Raw genomic sequence first — 18,953 nt, 5'->3', positions numbered from 1 at the left:
GGCATAATGTATATATGGGCTTTATCTGGCATAATGTGTAACGTGTAATGGGCTCTACCAGGCGTAATGTGTATAATGGGCTCTACCGGGTGTAATGCGTAACATGGGTAATGGGCTCTACCAGGCGTAATGTGTAACATGTGCAATGGGCTCTACCAGGCGTAATGTGTAACATGTGTAATAAGCTCTACCAGGCGTAGTGTGTATAATGGGCTCTACCAGGCATAATGTGTATAATGGGCTATATCTGGCATAATATGTATAATGGGCTCTACCTGGCATAATGTGTATAGGGGCTCTACCAGGTGTAATGTATACAAGCGGCTCTACCAGGCATAATGTGTATAATGAGCTTCACTTAGCATAATGTGTGTAATGGGCTCTACCTGGCATAATGTGTATAAGGGGCTCTACCAGGTGTAATGTGTACAAGGGGCCACTCCCAGCTACTCCAAAGAGTTCCATACAGGTGCAAGATACCTGTCTAAGACCTGTCTTGACGTCACTGTAAGTGAACTGGAGCAAAATCACTGCAAATAACGCAGCTATAAATTACATTATAGATTCACTTTTATGGAGACTGCAGAATATTGTTTAAACAATCCTCAAGGATTTCTGAGCTACAATTAAATGTTGATCATTTTGAAATAAATAAACAGGATGACAAGTACAAGCTGCATGAACAGTATGTTGAAATAAAGACCCAGGGCAATTTGCGGGGGAAAATTATTGTTACATATTGCCCATTTATGTTGCATGCATCTTGTAATGTTACTGCTAGAGATGAGCGGGTTCGGTTTCTTTGAATCCGAACCCGCACGAACTTCACTTTTTTTTTCACGGGTCCGAGCGACTCGGATCTTCCCGCCTTGCTCGGTTAACCCGAGCGCGCCCGAACGTCATCATGACGCTGTCGGATTCTCGCGAGGCTCGGATTCTATCGCGAGACTCGGATTCTATATAAGGAGCCGCGCGTCGCCGCCATTTTCACACGTGCATTGAGATTGATAGGGAGAGGACGTGGCTGGCGTCCTCTCCATTTAGATTAGATTTAGAAGAGAGAGAGAGAGATTGCTGTGATACTGTAGATTAGAAGAGAGTGCAGAGTGCAGACAGAGTTTAGTGACTGACGACCACAGTGACCAGTGACCACCAGAGACAGTGCAGTTGTTTGTTTTATTTAATATATCCGTTCTCTGCCTGAAAAAAACGATACACAGTCACACAGTGACTCAGTCTGTGTGCACTGCTCAGCCCAGTGTGCTGCACATCAATGTATTGTATATAAAGCTTATAATTGTGGGGGAGACTGGGGAGCACTGCAGGTTGTTATAGCAGGAGCCAGGAGTACATGATAAATAATATTATATTAAAATTAAACAGTGCACACTTTTGCTGCAGGAGTGCCACTGCCAGTGTGACTAGTGGTGACCAGTGCCTGACCACCAGTATATTAGTAGTATTGTATACTATCTCTTTATCAACCAGTCTATATTAGCAGCAGACACAGTACAGTGCGGTAGTTCACGGCTGTGGCTACCTCTGTGTCGGCACTCGGCAGGCAGTCCGTCCATCCATAATTGTATTATATACCACCTAACCGTGGTTTTTTTTTTCTTTCTTTATACCGTCGTCATAGTCATACTAGTTGTTACGAGTATACTACTATCTCTTTATCAACCAGTGTACAGTGCGGTAGTTCACGGCTGTGGCTACCTCTGTGTCGGAACTCGGCAGGCAGTCCGTCCATCCATAATTGTATTATAATATATACCACCTAACCGTGGTTTTTTTTTCGTTCTTTATACCGTCGTCATACTAGTTGTTACGAGTATACTACTATCTCTTTATCAACCAGTGTACAGTGCGGTAGTTCACGGCTGTGGCTACCTCTGTGTCGGAACTCGGCAGGCAGTCCGTCCATCCATAATTGTATTATAATATATACCACCTAACCGTGGTTTTTTTTTCGTTCTTTATACCGTCGTCATACTAGTTGTTACGAGTATACTACTATCTCTTTATCAACCAGTGTACAGTGCGGTAGTTCACGGCTGTGGCTACCTCTGTGTCGGCACTCGGCAGGCAGTCCGTCCAACCATAATTGTATTATATACCACCTAACCGTGGTTTTTTTTTCATTCTTTATACCGTCGTCATACTAGTTGTTACGAGTATACTACTATCTCTTTATCAACCAGTGTACAGTGCGGTAGTTCACGGCTGTGGCTACCTCTGTGTCGGCACTCGGCAGGCAGTCCGTCCAACCATAATTGTATTATATACCACCTAACCGTGGTTTTTTTTTCATTCTTTATACCGTCGTCATACTAGTTGTTACGAGTATACTACTATCTCTTTATCAACCAGTGTACAGTGCGGTAGTTCACGGCTGTGGCTACCTCTGTGTCGGCACTCGGCAGCCCGTCCATAATTGTATATACCAGTGACCTAACCGTGGTTTTTTTTTCTTTCTTTATACATACATACTAGTTACGAGTATACTATCTCTTTATCAACCAGTCTATATATTAGCAGCAGACACAGTACAGTGCGGTAGTTCACGGCTGTGGCTACCTCTGTGTCGGCACTCGGCAGCCCGTCCATAATTGTATATACCACCTAACCGTGGTTTTTTTTTCTTTCTTTATACATACATACTAGTTACGAGTATACTATCTCTTTATCAACCAGTCTATATATTAGCAGCAGACACAGTACAGTGCGGTAGTTCACGGCTGTGGCTACCTCTGTGTCGGCACTCCGCAGCCCGTCCATAATTGTATATACCAGTGACCTAACCGTGGTTTTTTTTTCTTTCTTTATACATACATACTAGTTACGAGTATACTATCTCTTTATCAACCAGTCTATATATTAGCAGCAGACACAGTACAGTGCGGTAGTTCACGGCTGTGGCTACCTCTGTGTCGGCACTCGGCAGCCCGTCCATAATTGTATATACCAGTGACCTAACCGTGGTTTTTTTTTCTTTCTTTATACATACATACTAGTTACGAGTATACTATCTCTTTATCAACCAGTCTATATATTAGCAGCAGACACAGTACAGTGCGGTAGTTCACGGCTGTGGCTACCTCTGTGTCGGCACTCGGCAGCCCGTCCATAATTGTATATACCAGTGACCTAACCGTGGTTTTTTTTTCTTTCTTTATACATACATACTAGTTACGAGTATACTATCTCTTTATCAACCAGTCTATATATTAGCAGCAGACACAGTACAGTGCGGTAGTTCACGGCTGTGGCTACCTCTGTGTCGGCACTCGGCAGCCCGTCCATAATTGTATATACCAGTGACCTAACCATGGTTTTTTTTTCTTTCTTTATACATACATACTAGTTACGAGTATACTATCTCTTTATCAACCAGTCTATATATTAGCAGCAGACACAGTACAGTGCGGTAGTTCACGGCTGTGGCTACCTCTGTGTCGGCACTCGGCAGCCCGTCCATAATTGTATATACCAGTGACCTAACTGTGGTTTTTTTTTCTTTCTTTATACATACATACTAGTTACGAGTATACTATCTCTTTATCAACCAGTCTATATATTAGCAGCAGACACAGTACAGTGCGGTAGTTCACGGCTGTGGCTACCTCTGTGTCGGCACTCGGCAGCCCGTCCATAATTGTATACTAGTATCCAATCCATCCATCTGCATTGTTTACCTGAGGTGCCTTTTAGTTGTGCCTATTAAAATATGGAGAACAAAAATGTTGAGGTTCCAAAATTAGGGAAAGATCAAGATCCACTTCCACCTCGTGCTGAAGCTGCTGCCACTAGTCATGGCCGAGACGATGAAATGCCAGCAACGTCGTCTGCCAAGGCCGATGCCCAATGGCATAGTACAGAGCATGTCAAAACCAAAACACCAAATATCAGTAAAAAAAGGACTCCAAAACCTAAAATAAAATTGTCGGAGGAGAAGCGTAAACTTGCCAATATGCCATTTACCACACGGAGTGGCAAGGAACGGCTGAGGCCCTGGCCTATGTTCATGGCTAGTGGTTCAGCTTCACATGAGGATGGAAGCACTCAGCCTCTCGCTAGAAAACTGAAAAGACTCAAGCTGGCAAAAGCACCGCAAAGAACTGTGCGTTCTTTGAAATCCCAAATCCACAAGGAGAGTCCAATTGTGTCGGTTGCGATGCCTGACCTTCCCAACACTGGACGTGAAGAGCATGCGCCTTCCACCATTTGCACGCCCCCTGCAAGTGCTGGAAGGAGCACCCGCAGTCCAGTTCCTGATAGTCAGATTGAAGATGTCAGTGTTGAAGTACACCAGGATGAGGAGGATATGGGTGTTGCTGGCGCTGGGGAGGAAATTGACCAGGAGGATTCTGATGGTGAGGTGGTTTGTTTAAGTCAGGCACCCGGGGAGACACCTGTTGTCCGTGGGAGGAATATGGCCGTTGACATGCCAGGTGAAAATACCAAAAAAATCAGCTCTTCGGTGTGGAGGTATTTCACCAGAAATGCGGACAACAGGTGTCAAGCCGTGTGTTCCCTTTGTCAAGCTGTAATAAGTAGGGGTAAGGACGTTAACCACCTCGGAACATCCTCCCTTATACGTCACCTGCAGCGCATTCATAATAAGTCAGTGACAAGTTCAAAAACTTTGGGTGACAGCGGAAGCAGTCCACTGACCAGTAAATCCCTTCCTCTTGTAACCAAGCTCACGCAAACCACCCCACCAACTCCCTCAGTGTCAATTTCCTCCTTCCCCAGGAATGCCAATAGTCCTGCAGGCCATGTCACTGGCAAGTCTGACGAGTCCTCTCCTGCCTGGGATTCCTCCGATGCATCCTTGCGTGTAACGCCTACTGCTGCTGGCGCTGCTGTTGTTGCCGCTGGGAGTCGATGGTCATCCCAGAGGGGAAGTCGTAAGCCCACTTGTACTACTTCCAGTAAGCAATTGACTGTTCAACAGTCCTTTGCGAGGAAGATGAAATATCACAGCAGTCATCCTACTGCAAAGCGGATAACTGAGTCCTTGACAACTATGTTGGTGTTAGACGTGCGTCCGGTATCCGCCGTTAGTTCACAGGGAACTAGACAATTTATTGAGGCAGTGTGCCCCCGTTACCAAATACCATCTAGGTTCCACTTCTCTAGGCAGGCGATACCGAGAATGTACACGGACGTCAGAAAAAGACTCACCAGTCTCCTAAAAAATGCAGTTGTACCCAATGTCCACTTAACCACGGACATGTGGACAAGTGGAGCAGGGCAGGGTCAGGACTATATGACTGTGACAGCCCACTGGGTAGATGTATGGACTCCCGCCGCAAGAACAGCAGCGGCGGCACCAGTAGCAGCATCTCGCAAACGCCAACTCTTTCCTAGGCAGGCTACGCTTTGTATCACCGCTTTCCAGAATACGCACACAGCTGAAAACCTCTTACGGCAACTGAGGAAGATCATCGCGGAATGGCTTACCCCAATTGGACTCTCCTGTGGATTTGTGGCATCGGACAACGCCAGCAATATTGTGTGTGCATTAAATATGGGCAAATTCCAGCACGTCCCATGTTTTGCACATACCTTGAATTTGGTGGTGCAGAATTTTTTAAAAAACGACAGGGGCGTGCAAGAGATGCTGTCGGTGGCCAGAAAAATTGCGGGACACTTTCGGCGTACAGGCACCACGTACAGAAGACTGGAGCACCACCAAAAACTACTGAACCTGCCCTGCCATCATCTGAAGCAAGAAGTGGTAACGAGGTGGAATTCAACCCTCTATATGCTTCAGAGGTTGGAGGAGCAGCAAAAGGCCATTCAAGCCTATACAATTGAGCACGATATAGGAGATGGAATGCACCTGTCTCAAGTGCAGTGGAGAATGATTTCAACGTTGTGCAAGGTTCTGATGCCCTTTGAACTTGCCACACGTGAAGTCAGTTCAGACACTGCCAGCCTGAGTCAGGTCATTCCCCTCATCAGGCTTTTGCAGAAGAAGCTGGAGGCATTGAAGAAGGAGCTAAAAGGGAGCGATTCCGCTAGGCATGTGGGACTTGTGGATGCAGCCCTTAATTCGCTTAACAAGGATTCACGGGTGGTCAATCTGTTGAAATCAGAGCACTACATTTTGGCCACCGTGCTCGATCCTAGATTTAAAGCCTACCTTGGATCTCTCTTTCCGGCAGACACAGGTCTGCTGGGGTTGAAAGACCTGCTGGTGACAAAATTGTCAAGTCAAGCGGAACGCGACCTGTCAACATCTCCTCCTTCACATTCTCCCGCAACTGGGGGTGCGAGGAAAAGGCTCAGAATTCCGAGCCCACCCGCTGGCGGTGATGCAGGGCAGTCTGGAGCGACTGCTGATGCTGACATCTGGTCCGGACTGAAGGACCTGACAACGATTACGGACATGTCGTCTACTGTCACTGCATATGATTCTCTCAACATTGATAGAATGGTGGAGGATTATATGAGTGACCGCATCCAAGTAGGCACGTCACACAGTCCGTACTTATACTGGCAGGAAAAAGAGGCAATTTGGAGGCCCTTGCACAAACTGGCTTTATTCTACCTAAGTTGCCCTCCCACAAGTGTGTACTCCGAAAGAGTGTTTAGTGCCGCCGCTCACCTTGTCAGCAATCGGCGTACGAGGTTACATCCAGAAAATGTGGAGAAGATGATGTTCATTAAAATGAATTATAATCAATTCCTCCGCGGAGACATTGACCAGCAGCAATTGCCTCCACAAAGTACACAGGGAGCTGAGATGGTGGATTCCAGTGGGGACGAATTGATAATCTGTGAGGAGGGGGATGTACACGGTGATATATCGGAGGGTGAAGATGAGGTGGACATCTTGCCTCTGTAGAGCCAGTTTGTGCAAGGAGAGATTAATTGCTTCTTTTTTGGGGGGGGTCCAAACCAACCCGTCATATCAGTCACAGTCGTGTGGCAGACCCTGTCACTGAAATGATGGGTTGGTTAAAGTGTGCATGTCCTGTTTTGTTTATACAACATAAGGGTGGGTGGGAGGGCCCAAGGATAATTCCATCTTGCACCTCTTTTTTCTTTTCTTTTTCTTTGCATCATGTGCTGATTGGGGAGGGTTTTTTGGAAGGGACATCCTGCGTGACACTGCAGTGCCACTCCTAAATGGGCCCGGTGTTTGTGTCGGCCACTAGGGTCGCTAATCTTACTCACACAGCTACCTCATTGCGCCTCTTTTTTTCTTTGCGTCATGTGCTGTTTGGGGAGGGTTTTTTGGAAGGGACATCCTGCGTGACACTGCAGTGCCACTCCTAGATGGGCCCGGTGTTTGTGTCGGCCACTAGGGTCGCTAATCTTACTCACACAGTCAGCTACCTCATTGCGCCTCTTTTTTTCTTTGCGTCATGTGCTGTTTGGGGAGGGTTTTTTGGAAGGGCCATCCTGCGTGACACTGCAGTGCCACTCCTAGATGGGCCCGGTGTTTGTGTCGGCCACTAGGGTCGCTAATCTTACTCACACAGTCAGCTACCTCATTGCGCCTCTTTTTTTCTTTGCGTCATGTGCTGTTTGGGGAGGGTTTTTTGGAAGGGCCATCCTGCGTGACACTGCAGTGCCACTCCTAGATGGGCCCGGTGTTTGTGTCGGCCACTAGGGTCGCTAATCTTACTCACACAGTCAGCTACCTCATTGCGCCTCTTTTTTTCTTTGCGTCATGTGCTGTTTGGGGAGGGTTTTTTGGAAGGGCCATCCTGCGTGACACTGCAGTGCCACTCCTAGATGGGCCCGGTGTTTGTGTTGGCCACTAGGGTCGCTAATCTTACTCACACAGCTACCTCATTGCGCCTCTTTTTTTCTTTGCGTCATGTGCTGTTTGGGGAGGGTTTTTTGGAAGGGACATCCTGCGTGACACTGCAGTGCCACTCCTAGATGGGCCCGGTGTTTGTGTCGGCCACTAGGGTCGCTTATCTTACTCACACAGCGACCTCGGTGCAAATTTTAGGACTAAAAATAATATTGTGAGGTGTGAGGTATTCAGAATAGACTGAAAATGAGTGTAAATTATGGTTTTTGAGGTTAATAATACTTTGGGATCAAAATGACCCCCAAATTCTATGATTTAAGCTGTTTTTTAGTGTTTTTGGAAAAAAACACCCGAATCCAAAACACACCCGAATCCGACAAAAAAAATTCGGTGAGGTTTTGCCAAAACGCGTTTGAACCCAAAACACGGCCGCGGAACCGAACCCAAAACCAAAACACAAAACCCGAAAAATGTCAGGCGCTCATCTCTAGTTACTGCCACACCTGAGGATTGGATTTGGCTCGGACAGGGTTTGTGGGCGGAGCTAGCTTGAAAGGAGTGTAAGTGAAGCAAGGAGGCTTTAACCAGGCTTTGCGCATAAAACTTAAAATTAGGTAGCTAGTCCAAAGATTATGAAACAAGAGCAATACTTTATTAAAACTGATACTGTAGATCACTGCTAATTATGAAAGAAGAATAAAATACAACTTGAAATGTTAGCCGGAATGGATCCGGAATGATGACTGTGGAAAAGTCCTTGAGAGATGCATATGTACTTGTAATAAATGGAAACAGGAATAGAACCCCAGAACGGACTGAAGTGCTAACTGGGCTTGGCCCAGAATGATAACACTGAAAAAATCCTTAATAGATGCAAATATACTTAGAGTAAATGCAAAATGGAATAGAACTGGAAAGGGCTGAAAGTGCAGACTGGGATTGAGTCCAGAATGATGACACTGGAGAAGTCCTTGAAAGATGCAGGTATAATAGCAGATGCACTTGGTTCTTGAAAATCATCAGACTGGAACTGGATCAAAGCAAACACTGAATATGCAAGAGCTCAGCACAGAGCTGTTACTTCCTGAGAAGAGACTGTTGTACTGACTGTCTGATCTCAGCAGGAATTCACCTTTATACCCAAAGGTGCTCAGAGACTGGGTGCTGCGATCAGCTGGCTGGAAGGGGCTCTAGGATTGGATAATGGAGGATCAACTGACAGAATCCAAAATGGTCCTGTTTAGGAGGGAACTCTGGATTAGGCCCAAACAACAGGAAGCAGACATCATGGAGGATAATGCTGTGACAGCAGACAGCAGCAGCAAACATAGTGCATCGCCGCTCACAGGCACTGCGGCAGCTGGCGGGACTTCACCTGGGAACCGGGAGCAGGGGTCCGCTGACGTGGTTCCCAGATGAAGTCCCGCCAACCAGGAATTACTTTGCAAAACTAAGAAAGTTTTTTGTACTCCGGAGCATGACAGTTACCATTCATATTGGATGGCTTTAACTATTTTGCTAAAGTTTTATAACCCATGTCAAAAGTCCTATTTTGAATAACGACTAACTACAGGACTCCTGAAAAAACTACAATAACATGAGATGGGTGTTATGGGGGAAACATATAAACTCGCTTAGCCATATATAATTCTATTAAATAAACGAATATTGCACCTGACATCACACAAATTAATAGCTCTTCCTAACCAGTTCCTGCTGCTTAATTCTTTAAATATCCTTTAGGTGAGATGATATCTATATTTTACTAATAGTCCCAAGGCCTACTGAGATGTTTACACTTTCCTTTAATTACCTATTATCATTACAAATGAAATTTCTGATGTCCGATTTCCTTTATTAAGTATAGCGTGGAGTAAGGGGATATAATAATTATGATCACGGCAGACGGGATCCCGGCGGTCAGCAAACCGACACCGGGATCCAGGGGGCCCGGGACTATTCCCACTCGTGGGTGTCCACGACACTCATAGAGTGAGAATAGAACATGTGGCAAGCGCAGCGAGCCACCGAGCCCGAAGCGTGGTGAGCGGAGCGAGCCTGCAAGGGGCTTAGTTGCGCTCGCCCCCTGTCGGCGTTCTGGTGGCAGGGATCCCAGCGTTGATATGCTGACCGCCAGGATGCCGACCGCCGGTCACCCGTACCCAACCCAGAGTAAGTATGTTATGTCCGACTAAATATAATAGTTAAGAATTTAAAAAGGCATTTGTGTGATGGTCAGAATAATAATATTAATGGTCACTATTTTAAGCAAGCTTCATATTGATAATCATATAATTTGCAATAGTAAGAATGTAAGATTTTTGTTATTGTTTGTTAAGACACAGGTTTGTTTCATGCTAGACGGAATGAGGACAGGTGTTATTTTTGTGGTCATGCTACATTTCTTCTGTAAGTCTCTGAAAGTCTGTAGGAAATATTGTCTCTGACAACCCTTTGACACTGCCTAAAAAACCCAGCTAATTGGCGTATCTACCTGGGACGCGGCTCAGTGGAAACGACTCCAAGGAAAAAATCCCGGGTCTACTGACCCACAATTTTTTCCCAGGTATTGAGCAGGATTTTTAGCAGGTAAAACCTGGTAACACTGCAGTGAAAACAGCTTTTACCTGAGTTTTCTGTGACCTTATCTTTGTGGGCCTGAAAACTGGTCATTTTTAATGACATCCACAGGTTTTCATGTTCTTACCTGGATTCAGTGGAAACGGAGGCGACCTGGGAAAAACCCAGGACAATGGTGCAGTTGAAATGGGGTAAAAGCCGAGTACGACCCAGCAAAATGCTGGGTAAAAAATCCAGGGACAGACCTGGTATTTTGGTGGAAAAGGAGTATAAAATTCTATATTTGCTCAGTATAAAGTAATTTTTTTAATACTTTAAAATACTTATTGTGCGGACAATCGGTTGTTATTATTATTAATTGAAAAATTCACTTTAGTAATTTGGGGGCTCAAATCTGAAACATCTTCATGGGAGATTTACTGCAGAAAAACAGAACCTATTTACTGCATATTTATAATATAACTTACTTATAACATAGCATGTCATCCATGTTCCTTTCCCAAAGATGCCTTGTAGAAAACGAAAAAACACCAAAACATAGAAGTTTGGGGCAAATGCTACGATGACTCCACACAGTCCTACTCCAAAGGAAGATATCAGGTAGGTGACTTTTCTTCCATATCTGTTATTGAAAGAAAGCAAATGGTCATCTCTAAAAACTTACACAAAGTACATAAAGGTCTAATAAAACAATTTTAGTGTAACTAGATACACATCTGAACCGCTTAATCACTATGCACAAAACAATACTAATCCATTTGTTCAGATGCAGTGTCAAATACCTGGATCACACAGTAAATAATGACATCTACACCAACAATTACTACGTGCTACAAAGGTATTTTCAAAGTATTTCAAGTAGAGATGAGCGTGTTCGGTTCTCCGAGATCCGAACCCCCCCGAACTTCACCTATTTTACACGGTTCCGAGGCAGCCTCGGATCTTCCCGCCTTGCTCGGTTAACCCGAACGCGCCCGAACATCATCATCCTGCTGTCGGATTCTCGCGAGATTCGTATTCTATATAAAGAGCCGCGCGTCGCCGCCATTTTCACTCGTGCATTGGAGATTGAACAGAGAGGACGTGGCTGCGTTCTCTCCCTGAAAAGCTCCGTAATCTGTGCTCAGTGTGCTGCAAATATCTGTGCTCAGTGTTCTGCAAATGTCTGTGCTCAGTGTGCTGAAAATATCTACGTTCTCTGCCTGAAAACGCTCCATATCTGTGCTCAGTGTGCTGCAAATATCTGTGCTCAGTGTGCTGCATTGTGGGGACTGGGGACCACCAGTATATAATTATAGTAGTACAGTACAGTAGGCCATTGCTGTATCTTGCAGCTCTGTGTCAAGTATACTTTCCATATCTGTACTGCATTATTGTAAGCAGTATATAGTAGGACAGTGCAGCATTTTGGTGACCAGCAGTATACATATAGTACAGTACAGTAGGCCATTGCTGTATCTTGCAGCTCTGTGTCAAGTATACTATCCATATCTGTGCTGCATTATTGTGAGCAGTATATAGTAGGACAGTGCAGCATTTTGGTGACCAGCAGTATACATACAGTACAGTAGGCCATTGCTGTATCTTGCAGCTCTGTGTCAAGTATACTATCCATATCTGTGCTGCATTATTGTGAGCAGTATATAGTAGGACAGTGCAGTATTTTGGTGACCAGCAGTATACATATACAGTAGTACAGTACAGTAGGCCATTGCTGTATCTTGCAGCTGTGTCAAGTATACTATCCATATCTGTGCTGCATTATTGTGAGCAGTATATAGTATGACAGTGCAGCATTTTGGTAACCAGCAGTATACATATAGTACAGTACAGTAGGCCATTGCTGTATCTTGCAGCTCTGTGTCACTTCTAGTATCCTGATCAGTGCTCAATATCTGCTGCATTGTAGTGACCAGTATGTATACTGTACTGTGCGACGTGTGTTATACACCTGGTGATTTTTATACATCCTGTAATCTGTACTGAGCGATGTGTGAGATACACCTGGGGATTATACACCCTGTATACTGTACTGTGCGGCGTGTGATACACCTGGTGATGATTATACACCCTGTATACTGTACTGTGCGGCGTGTGATACACCTGGTGATGAAAATACACCCTATATACTGTACTGAGCGATGTGTGGGATACACCTGGGGATTATACACCCTGTATACTGTACTGTGCGGCGTGTGATACACATGGTGATGATTATACACTCTATATACTGTATTTAGCGATGTGTGAGATACACCTGGGGATTATACACCCTATATACTGTACTGAGCGATGTGTGAGATACACCTGGGGATTATACACCCTGTATACTGTACTGTGCGGCGTGTGATACACCTGGTAATTATACATCCTGTAATCTGTACTGAGCGATGTGTGAGATACACCTGGTAATATCTGTGCTCAGTGTGCAGCATTGTGGTGACCACCAGTATATAGTACTACAGTACAGTAGGCCATTGCTGTATCTTGCAGCTCTGTGTCACTTCTAGTATCCTGATCAGTGCTTAATATCTGTGCTCAGTGTCAGTGCTGCATTATGGTGACCAGTATACTACAGTAAAATAGTCCAGTGCTGTTCTCGCTGCTCAGTGTCAGTTCTCCGTAGTATCATCAGTGATCAGTATAATCAGTTCTGTCACACGCCATAGGCGGCGTTCACCGCGCTTACCCCTGCGTGCCTGCTGGTCTGTGTCACGGCCTCCACCTTCGGTGGTCCACGGGCTCCGGCGCCTGGCTGGTGCGGCTCCCGGCGGTTCCCCGGGGCAGGGGCGCCGCCATGACACCCGGCATCACGTGGGCGGGGAGCAGGTGACGTCATCAGACTGTTCCGCCAATCCAGCAGAGGCGGGAGATTCAAAAGCAGACGCCGAGCAGAGCCTCGGCGCCTGAGTATCGTCTTTTCCACTGAAGTGGATGCCAGTGCTTCTGTCCTCGGCGGATCTCTCTGCAGCATACCCCAGTGTCTCCGGCATTTCCAGGTGTCAATTGTTGCACAGCTTCCAGCGTTCCCAGCCGCTGCTGGGTTCCACTGCGCTCCAGTCACCAGTGCTTCTTGGAGTCAGCGTGGGCTGCAGATTAACCCTCGCTCTCAAGTTATACAAGTCTTCAGTGTCTTTAACCCTCGCTCTCAAGTTATACAAGTCCTCAGTGTCTTTAACCCTCGCTCTCAAGTTATACAAGTCTTCAGTGTCTTTAACCCTCGCTCTCAAGTTATACAAGTCCTCAGTGTCTTTAACCCTCGCTCTCAAGTTATACAAGTCCTCAGTGTCTTTAACCCTCGCTCTCAAGTTCTTCAAATCATCAGTGTCTTTAACCACCGCTCTCAAGTTCTTCAAATCATCAGTGTGTTTAACCACCGCTCTCAAGTTCTTCAAATCATCAGTGTCTTTAACCACCGCTCTCAAGTTCTTCAAATTATCAGTGTCTTTAACCACCGCTCTCAAGTTCTACAAATTATCAGTGTCTTTTAACCACCGCTCTAAAGTTCTTCAGTCACCAGTATCTATTACCATCACTCACAAGTACTTCCTGGACATTTCTCCATACGCTCCTTCTCTGTTATGTGACATTGTGTTGCTCTCTTCCTGCAATAAAGTCCTTTAATATTTTCACCAAGCTTCTCTGTCAGAGTCCTGTATGAGGAAGACCTATATCAAGCCATCCCTGTACCGACCCAACTGTGGTTCCTCTCCCCTACCATCGGGAGAACCCCCGAGTTCACAACACCACCAGCCTAGGTCAGTGACAGTATACTCAGGCCTCATGGACCCGGGGGATCGGAGCCCAGAGGCAAGTACCATCCAGGACTTGATTTCTCGAGTACAAAGTCAGGAAGCAGCACAGGGCCAGGTGATGCATTATCTCCAGGAATTATCTGGCCGGCTGGATCAAATTCAGACTTCTCAGGCTTCAGTAGTACCGGCCCCAGCTCCAGTACCCGCTCCAGTGGTTGTCTCTGGTGGTATTCCATCCTCCTCTGGAACTAGGTCACGCCTTCAGCTCCCTACTCCTTCTCGCTATAATGGGAATCCAAAGAATTGCCGTGGTTTTCTCAATCAGTGCGAGGTACATTTTGAAATGCTTTCACATAACTTCCCTACTGATCGGTCCAAGGTGGCATACATTATTTCTTTGCTCGAGGGTTCAGCGTTGGATTGGGTGTCTCCGTTATGGGAGCGTTCTGATCCATTGGTTTCTAGTTACACCAATTTCATTACGTTGTTCCGGAGGATCTTTGATGAGCCTGGCAGGACGACCGCTGCCTCTGCAGACTTGCTTCGTGTCCGACAAGGCTCTCATTCAGTGGGACAGTATGTGATTAATTTTCAGACCATAGCCACAGAACTGCGTTGGAATAATGATGCTCTTCGGGCTGCCTTTTGGAACGGGCTCTCCGATCGCCTAAAGGACGAGTTGGTCACTAGAGATTTGCCGGATTCTTTAGAACAGTTGATCTCGCTCTGTGTAAAGGTGGATCTTCGCATGCAGGAACGAGGTGGCGAACGTAGTCGGTCAGATCGATCAAGGGTCCGATCTCTTCCGTCTAAGCAAACGATTATTCCAAGTCCTGATGAAACCATGCAGATCATCGATCCCGGCTGTCCCCAGAAGACCGTCAGCGTCGTCGTGAGGGTAGACTCTGCCTCTACTGTGGAGCCCCGGATCACTTTCTCAAGTTTTGCAAGTCTCGCCCGGGAAACGGGCAGTCCTAGCTTGTTCCGGAGGAGTCGAGCTAGGAGTTTCTTCTAAACCTTCTCCGCCAGTGGACTGTTTTCTCTCAGTGTCTTTGTTCTCTGAGTCAATAGCCAAACCCGTTAAGGCTCTGCTGGACTCAGGGGCTGCAGGGAATTTTATTTCCCTTTCCTGTGCCCAGGATCTGGGTTGTCAGCTACGGTCGGTCGAACGACCTATTACGTTGACTGCTATCAATGGTACCCGAATTTCTAACGGTCTGATTTCAAGTTGTACAGTACCAATCAAACTGCAAGTGGGAGCTCTGCATCAAGAACACCTGGAGTTCCTAGTGATTCGGGAGATGCCCCACGATCTGGTTCTTGGCCTTCCTTGGCTTAAACTTCACAACCCTCACGTCGACTGGAGTTCGACACAAATAACATCTTGGAGTTCTTTTTGTCATTCAAATTGTCTCACCCCAGTCTATCCGCTCCGTGTATCTTCCAAGTCAGATGAAGGGCTCATTCCGGAGGCCTATCGGGAGTTTTCTGACGTGTTCTCGGAGCAAGCGGCCGATCAGCTACCACCGCATAGACCCTGGGACTGCCCCATTGAGCTCATTCCGGGGAAAATGCCATCTCGAGGTCGCACTTATCCCTTATCATTGCCCGAGAACCAAGCTATGTCGGACTATATCAAGTTTAATCTACAGAAAGGATTCATCCGCCCCTCTACTTCTCCGGCGGGGGCGGGTTTCTTTTTTGTGAAGAAGAAGGACGGAGGGCTGAGACCAAGTATTGACTATCGTGGTCTAAATGATGTCACTATTAAGAATAAGTATCCTTTGCCGCTCATTACAGAGCTTTTTGATAGAGCTCGCGGAGCCCAAGTTTTCACCAAGCTTGATTTAAGGGGAGCTTATAATTTGATCCGTATCCGACAAGGGGACGAATGGAAGACGGCCTTCAATACCAGGGACGGGCATTACGAGTATCTGGTAATGCCGTTTGGCCTCAGCAACGCCCCTGCCATCTTCCAGGGATTCATTAACGAAGTCTTTCGGGATATGCTATATTTTCTTAAAATCTCACAGAGCACAGAATACAGGTCAAAGAGGTACTTCTTTGATTGCGAAAGAATCATCTTTATGGCAAGATTTCCAAATGTACTTTTGAGGTTCCTTCTATTCCATTACTAGGTTACATCATTTCGGGCACGGAGCTTCGTATGGATCCAGAGAAACTCACTGCCATCCGGGACTGGACTCAGCCTCTTTCTTTGAAAGCGGTACAACGATTTCTGGGCTTTGCAAATTACTACCGGAAATTCATAAAGGGATTCTCTACCATCGTGGCACCCATTACTGCCCTAACCAAGAAGGGTTCTGACCCAAGTCATTGGTCCTCCGAAGCTGTAGCAGCGTTCGCTCAGTTAAAGGCAGCCTTTATGTCCGCTCCAGTCCTTCAACAACCAAATTTTTCAAAACCATTCTTCTTGGAGGTTGATGCTTCCTTAGTAGGCATAGGTGCCGTGCTTTCGCAGTACGCTCCAGATGGGAAGTTACATCCATGTGGTTTCCATCCTTGCAAATTCTCTCCTGCGGAACAGAATTACACCATTGGAGACAAAGAGCTTTTGGCAATAAAATCTGCCTTGGAGGAATGGAGATACCTTTTGGAAGGTGCTAAACACCTAATTACAATTTTCAATGATCATAAGAATTTTCTGTACCTCAAGAAGGCCCAGTGCTTGAATCCCCGTCAAGCTAGATGGGCGCTCTTCTTTACCCAGTTTTCGTTTGTTATTAAGTACCGGGCTGGAACTTTTAACACCAAAGCTGATGCTTTATCCCGTTCCTTAACAGCTTCGGATGAGGAGAATTCCGTTGAGAAGGCTTTGATTCTCAGTCCAGTTTCTATGTCAGCGGCTCCCACCGCTTTGGGTCCTCCTCCTGGGAGAATGTCTGTGCCAGCTAAATTTCGACCAAGGTTGTTGCAGTGGGCTCATGTTTCCAAGTTTTCCGGTCATCCGGGAGTTCAAAAGATGTGGGAGTTTCTATGAAGGTCTTACTGGTGGGACACTATGAAGAAGGATATTCAAGATTATGTCAACTCCTGTCCTCAGTGTGCTCAGCACAAAATTCCTCGTTTGCCTCCTGCGGGGTTATTGCATCCACTGTCCATTCCTCAGAGGCCTTGGACCCATATCTCTATGGACTTTGTCACCGAATTGCCCCTCTCCAAGGGTCACAATACTGTCTGGGTAATTATCGACCGTTTCTCTAAGATGGCACATTTTGTACCTTTGACTGGGTTACCCTCAGCTCCCAAGTTGGCGTTGTTATTCATCCGAGAACATTTCCGCCTGCACGGTTTACCTCAGGAAATCACTGCAAGATTCTGGAGAGCTCTCTGTACGGCCTTACAAATAAAACTCAAGTTTTCATCCGCTTACCATCCACAAACCAATGGGCAAACTGAACGCGTCAATCAAGATTTAGAGACTTTTCTCCGTGTTTATCTTTCTCCTTCGCAAGATGATTGGGTGGAACTGTTGCCATGGGCCGAGTTTGCCCATAATCATCTGTACCACTCTTCGACTGGTGAGTCCCCATTTTTCATTAATTATGGGTTCCATCCTCAAGTTCCCGAATTACCTATTTGTCCTCCGGAGGAAGTTCCTGCTGCAGCTTCTACTCTTCGGCACTTCAGTCAAATTTGGAGTCGAGTTCATGCTAATCTCAAGAGAGTTTCCGGTCGCTATAAGTTCTTTGCGGATAGAAAGCGACGAGCAGCTCCCCAATACTAGGTTGGTGACAGGGTATGGCTTTCCACCCGGAACCTCCGGTTAAGGGTGCCCACTATGAAGTTCACCCCAAAGTTTATTGGTCCTTACCCCGTGTTACAAGTCCTGAACCCGGTTGTCTGCAAATTGGGATTGCCTTCCCACCTCCGGATACCAAACTCCTTTCATGTCTCTCTCCTTCGCCCCCTTATTTTAAACCGGTTCCATTTAAAGTCCCCGAGGCCAACGTCTGCAGAGTCTGAAGCTGGAACGGACTTTGAAATCAAAGCTATTCTTGACTCTCGTTATCTTCACAAGAAGCTACAGTATTTGGTGGAGTGGAAAGGTTTTGGCCCCGAGGAGAGGAGCTGGGTCAAGGCTACTGAAGTTATGGCTCCCCGACTGGTGCGGATTTTCCATTCCAGACATCCGACAAAACCTGGAAAGTGTCCGGGGGCCACTCCTGGAGGAGGGGGTACTGTCACACGCCATAGGCGGCGTTCACCGCGCTTACCCCTGCGTGCCTGCTGGTCTGTGTCGCGGCCTCCACCTTCGGTGGTCCACGGGCTCCGGCGCTTGGCTGGCGCGGCTCCCGGCGGTTCCCCGGGGCAGGGGCGCCGCCATGACACCCGGCATCACGTGGGCGGGGAGCAGGTGACGTCATCAGACTGTTCCGCCAATCCAGCGGAGGCGGGAGATTCAAAGGCAGACGCCGGGCAGCGCCTCGGCGCCTGAGTATCGTCTTTCCCTCTGAAGTGGATGCCAGTGCTTCTGTCCTCGGCGGATCTCTCTGCAGCATACCCCAGTGTCTCCGGCATTTCCAGGTGTCAATTGTTGCACAGCTTCCAGCGTTCCCAGCCGCTGCTGGGTTCCACTGCGCTCCAGTCACCAGTGCTTCTTGGAGTCAGCGTGGGCTGCAGATTAACCCTCGCTCTCAAGTTATACAAGTCCTCAGTGTCTTTAACCCTCGCTCTCAAGTTATACAAGTCCTCAGTGTCTTTAACCCTCGCTCTCAAGTTCTTCAAATCATCAGTGTCTTTAACCACCGCTCTCAAGTTCTTCAAATCATCAGTGTGTTTAACCACCGCTCTCAAGTTCTTCAAATCATCAGTGTCTT

General features: G+C 46.7%; 1 protein-coding gene across 1 annotated transcript in view; it reads right to left on the bottom strand.

Moving 5' to 3' along the window:
- SLC22A3 (solute carrier family 22 member 3) overlaps window positions 1-18,953 on the bottom strand; it is a 429,357-nt gene that overhangs the window by 213,232 nt on the left and 197,172 nt on the right. The window contains exon 3 of the mRNA XM_063917520.1: window positions 10,825-10,979. Coding sequence (XP_063773590.1) covers window positions 10,825-10,979 — 155 coding nt within the window. The remainder of the gene's footprint in view (window positions 1-10,824; window positions 10,980-18,953) is intronic.

Source organism: Pseudophryne corroboree, chromosome 4 (assembly GCF_028390025.1).
Source record: "Pseudophryne corroboree isolate aPseCor3 chromosome 4, aPseCor3.hap2, whole genome shotgun sequence".
NCBI classification, from domain to species: Eukaryota; Metazoa; Chordata; class Amphibia; order Anura; family Myobatrachidae; genus Pseudophryne; species Pseudophryne corroboree.
Note: the sequence above shows the minus strand (reverse complement) of the source record. Positions and strands in the feature narration are given on the sequence as shown.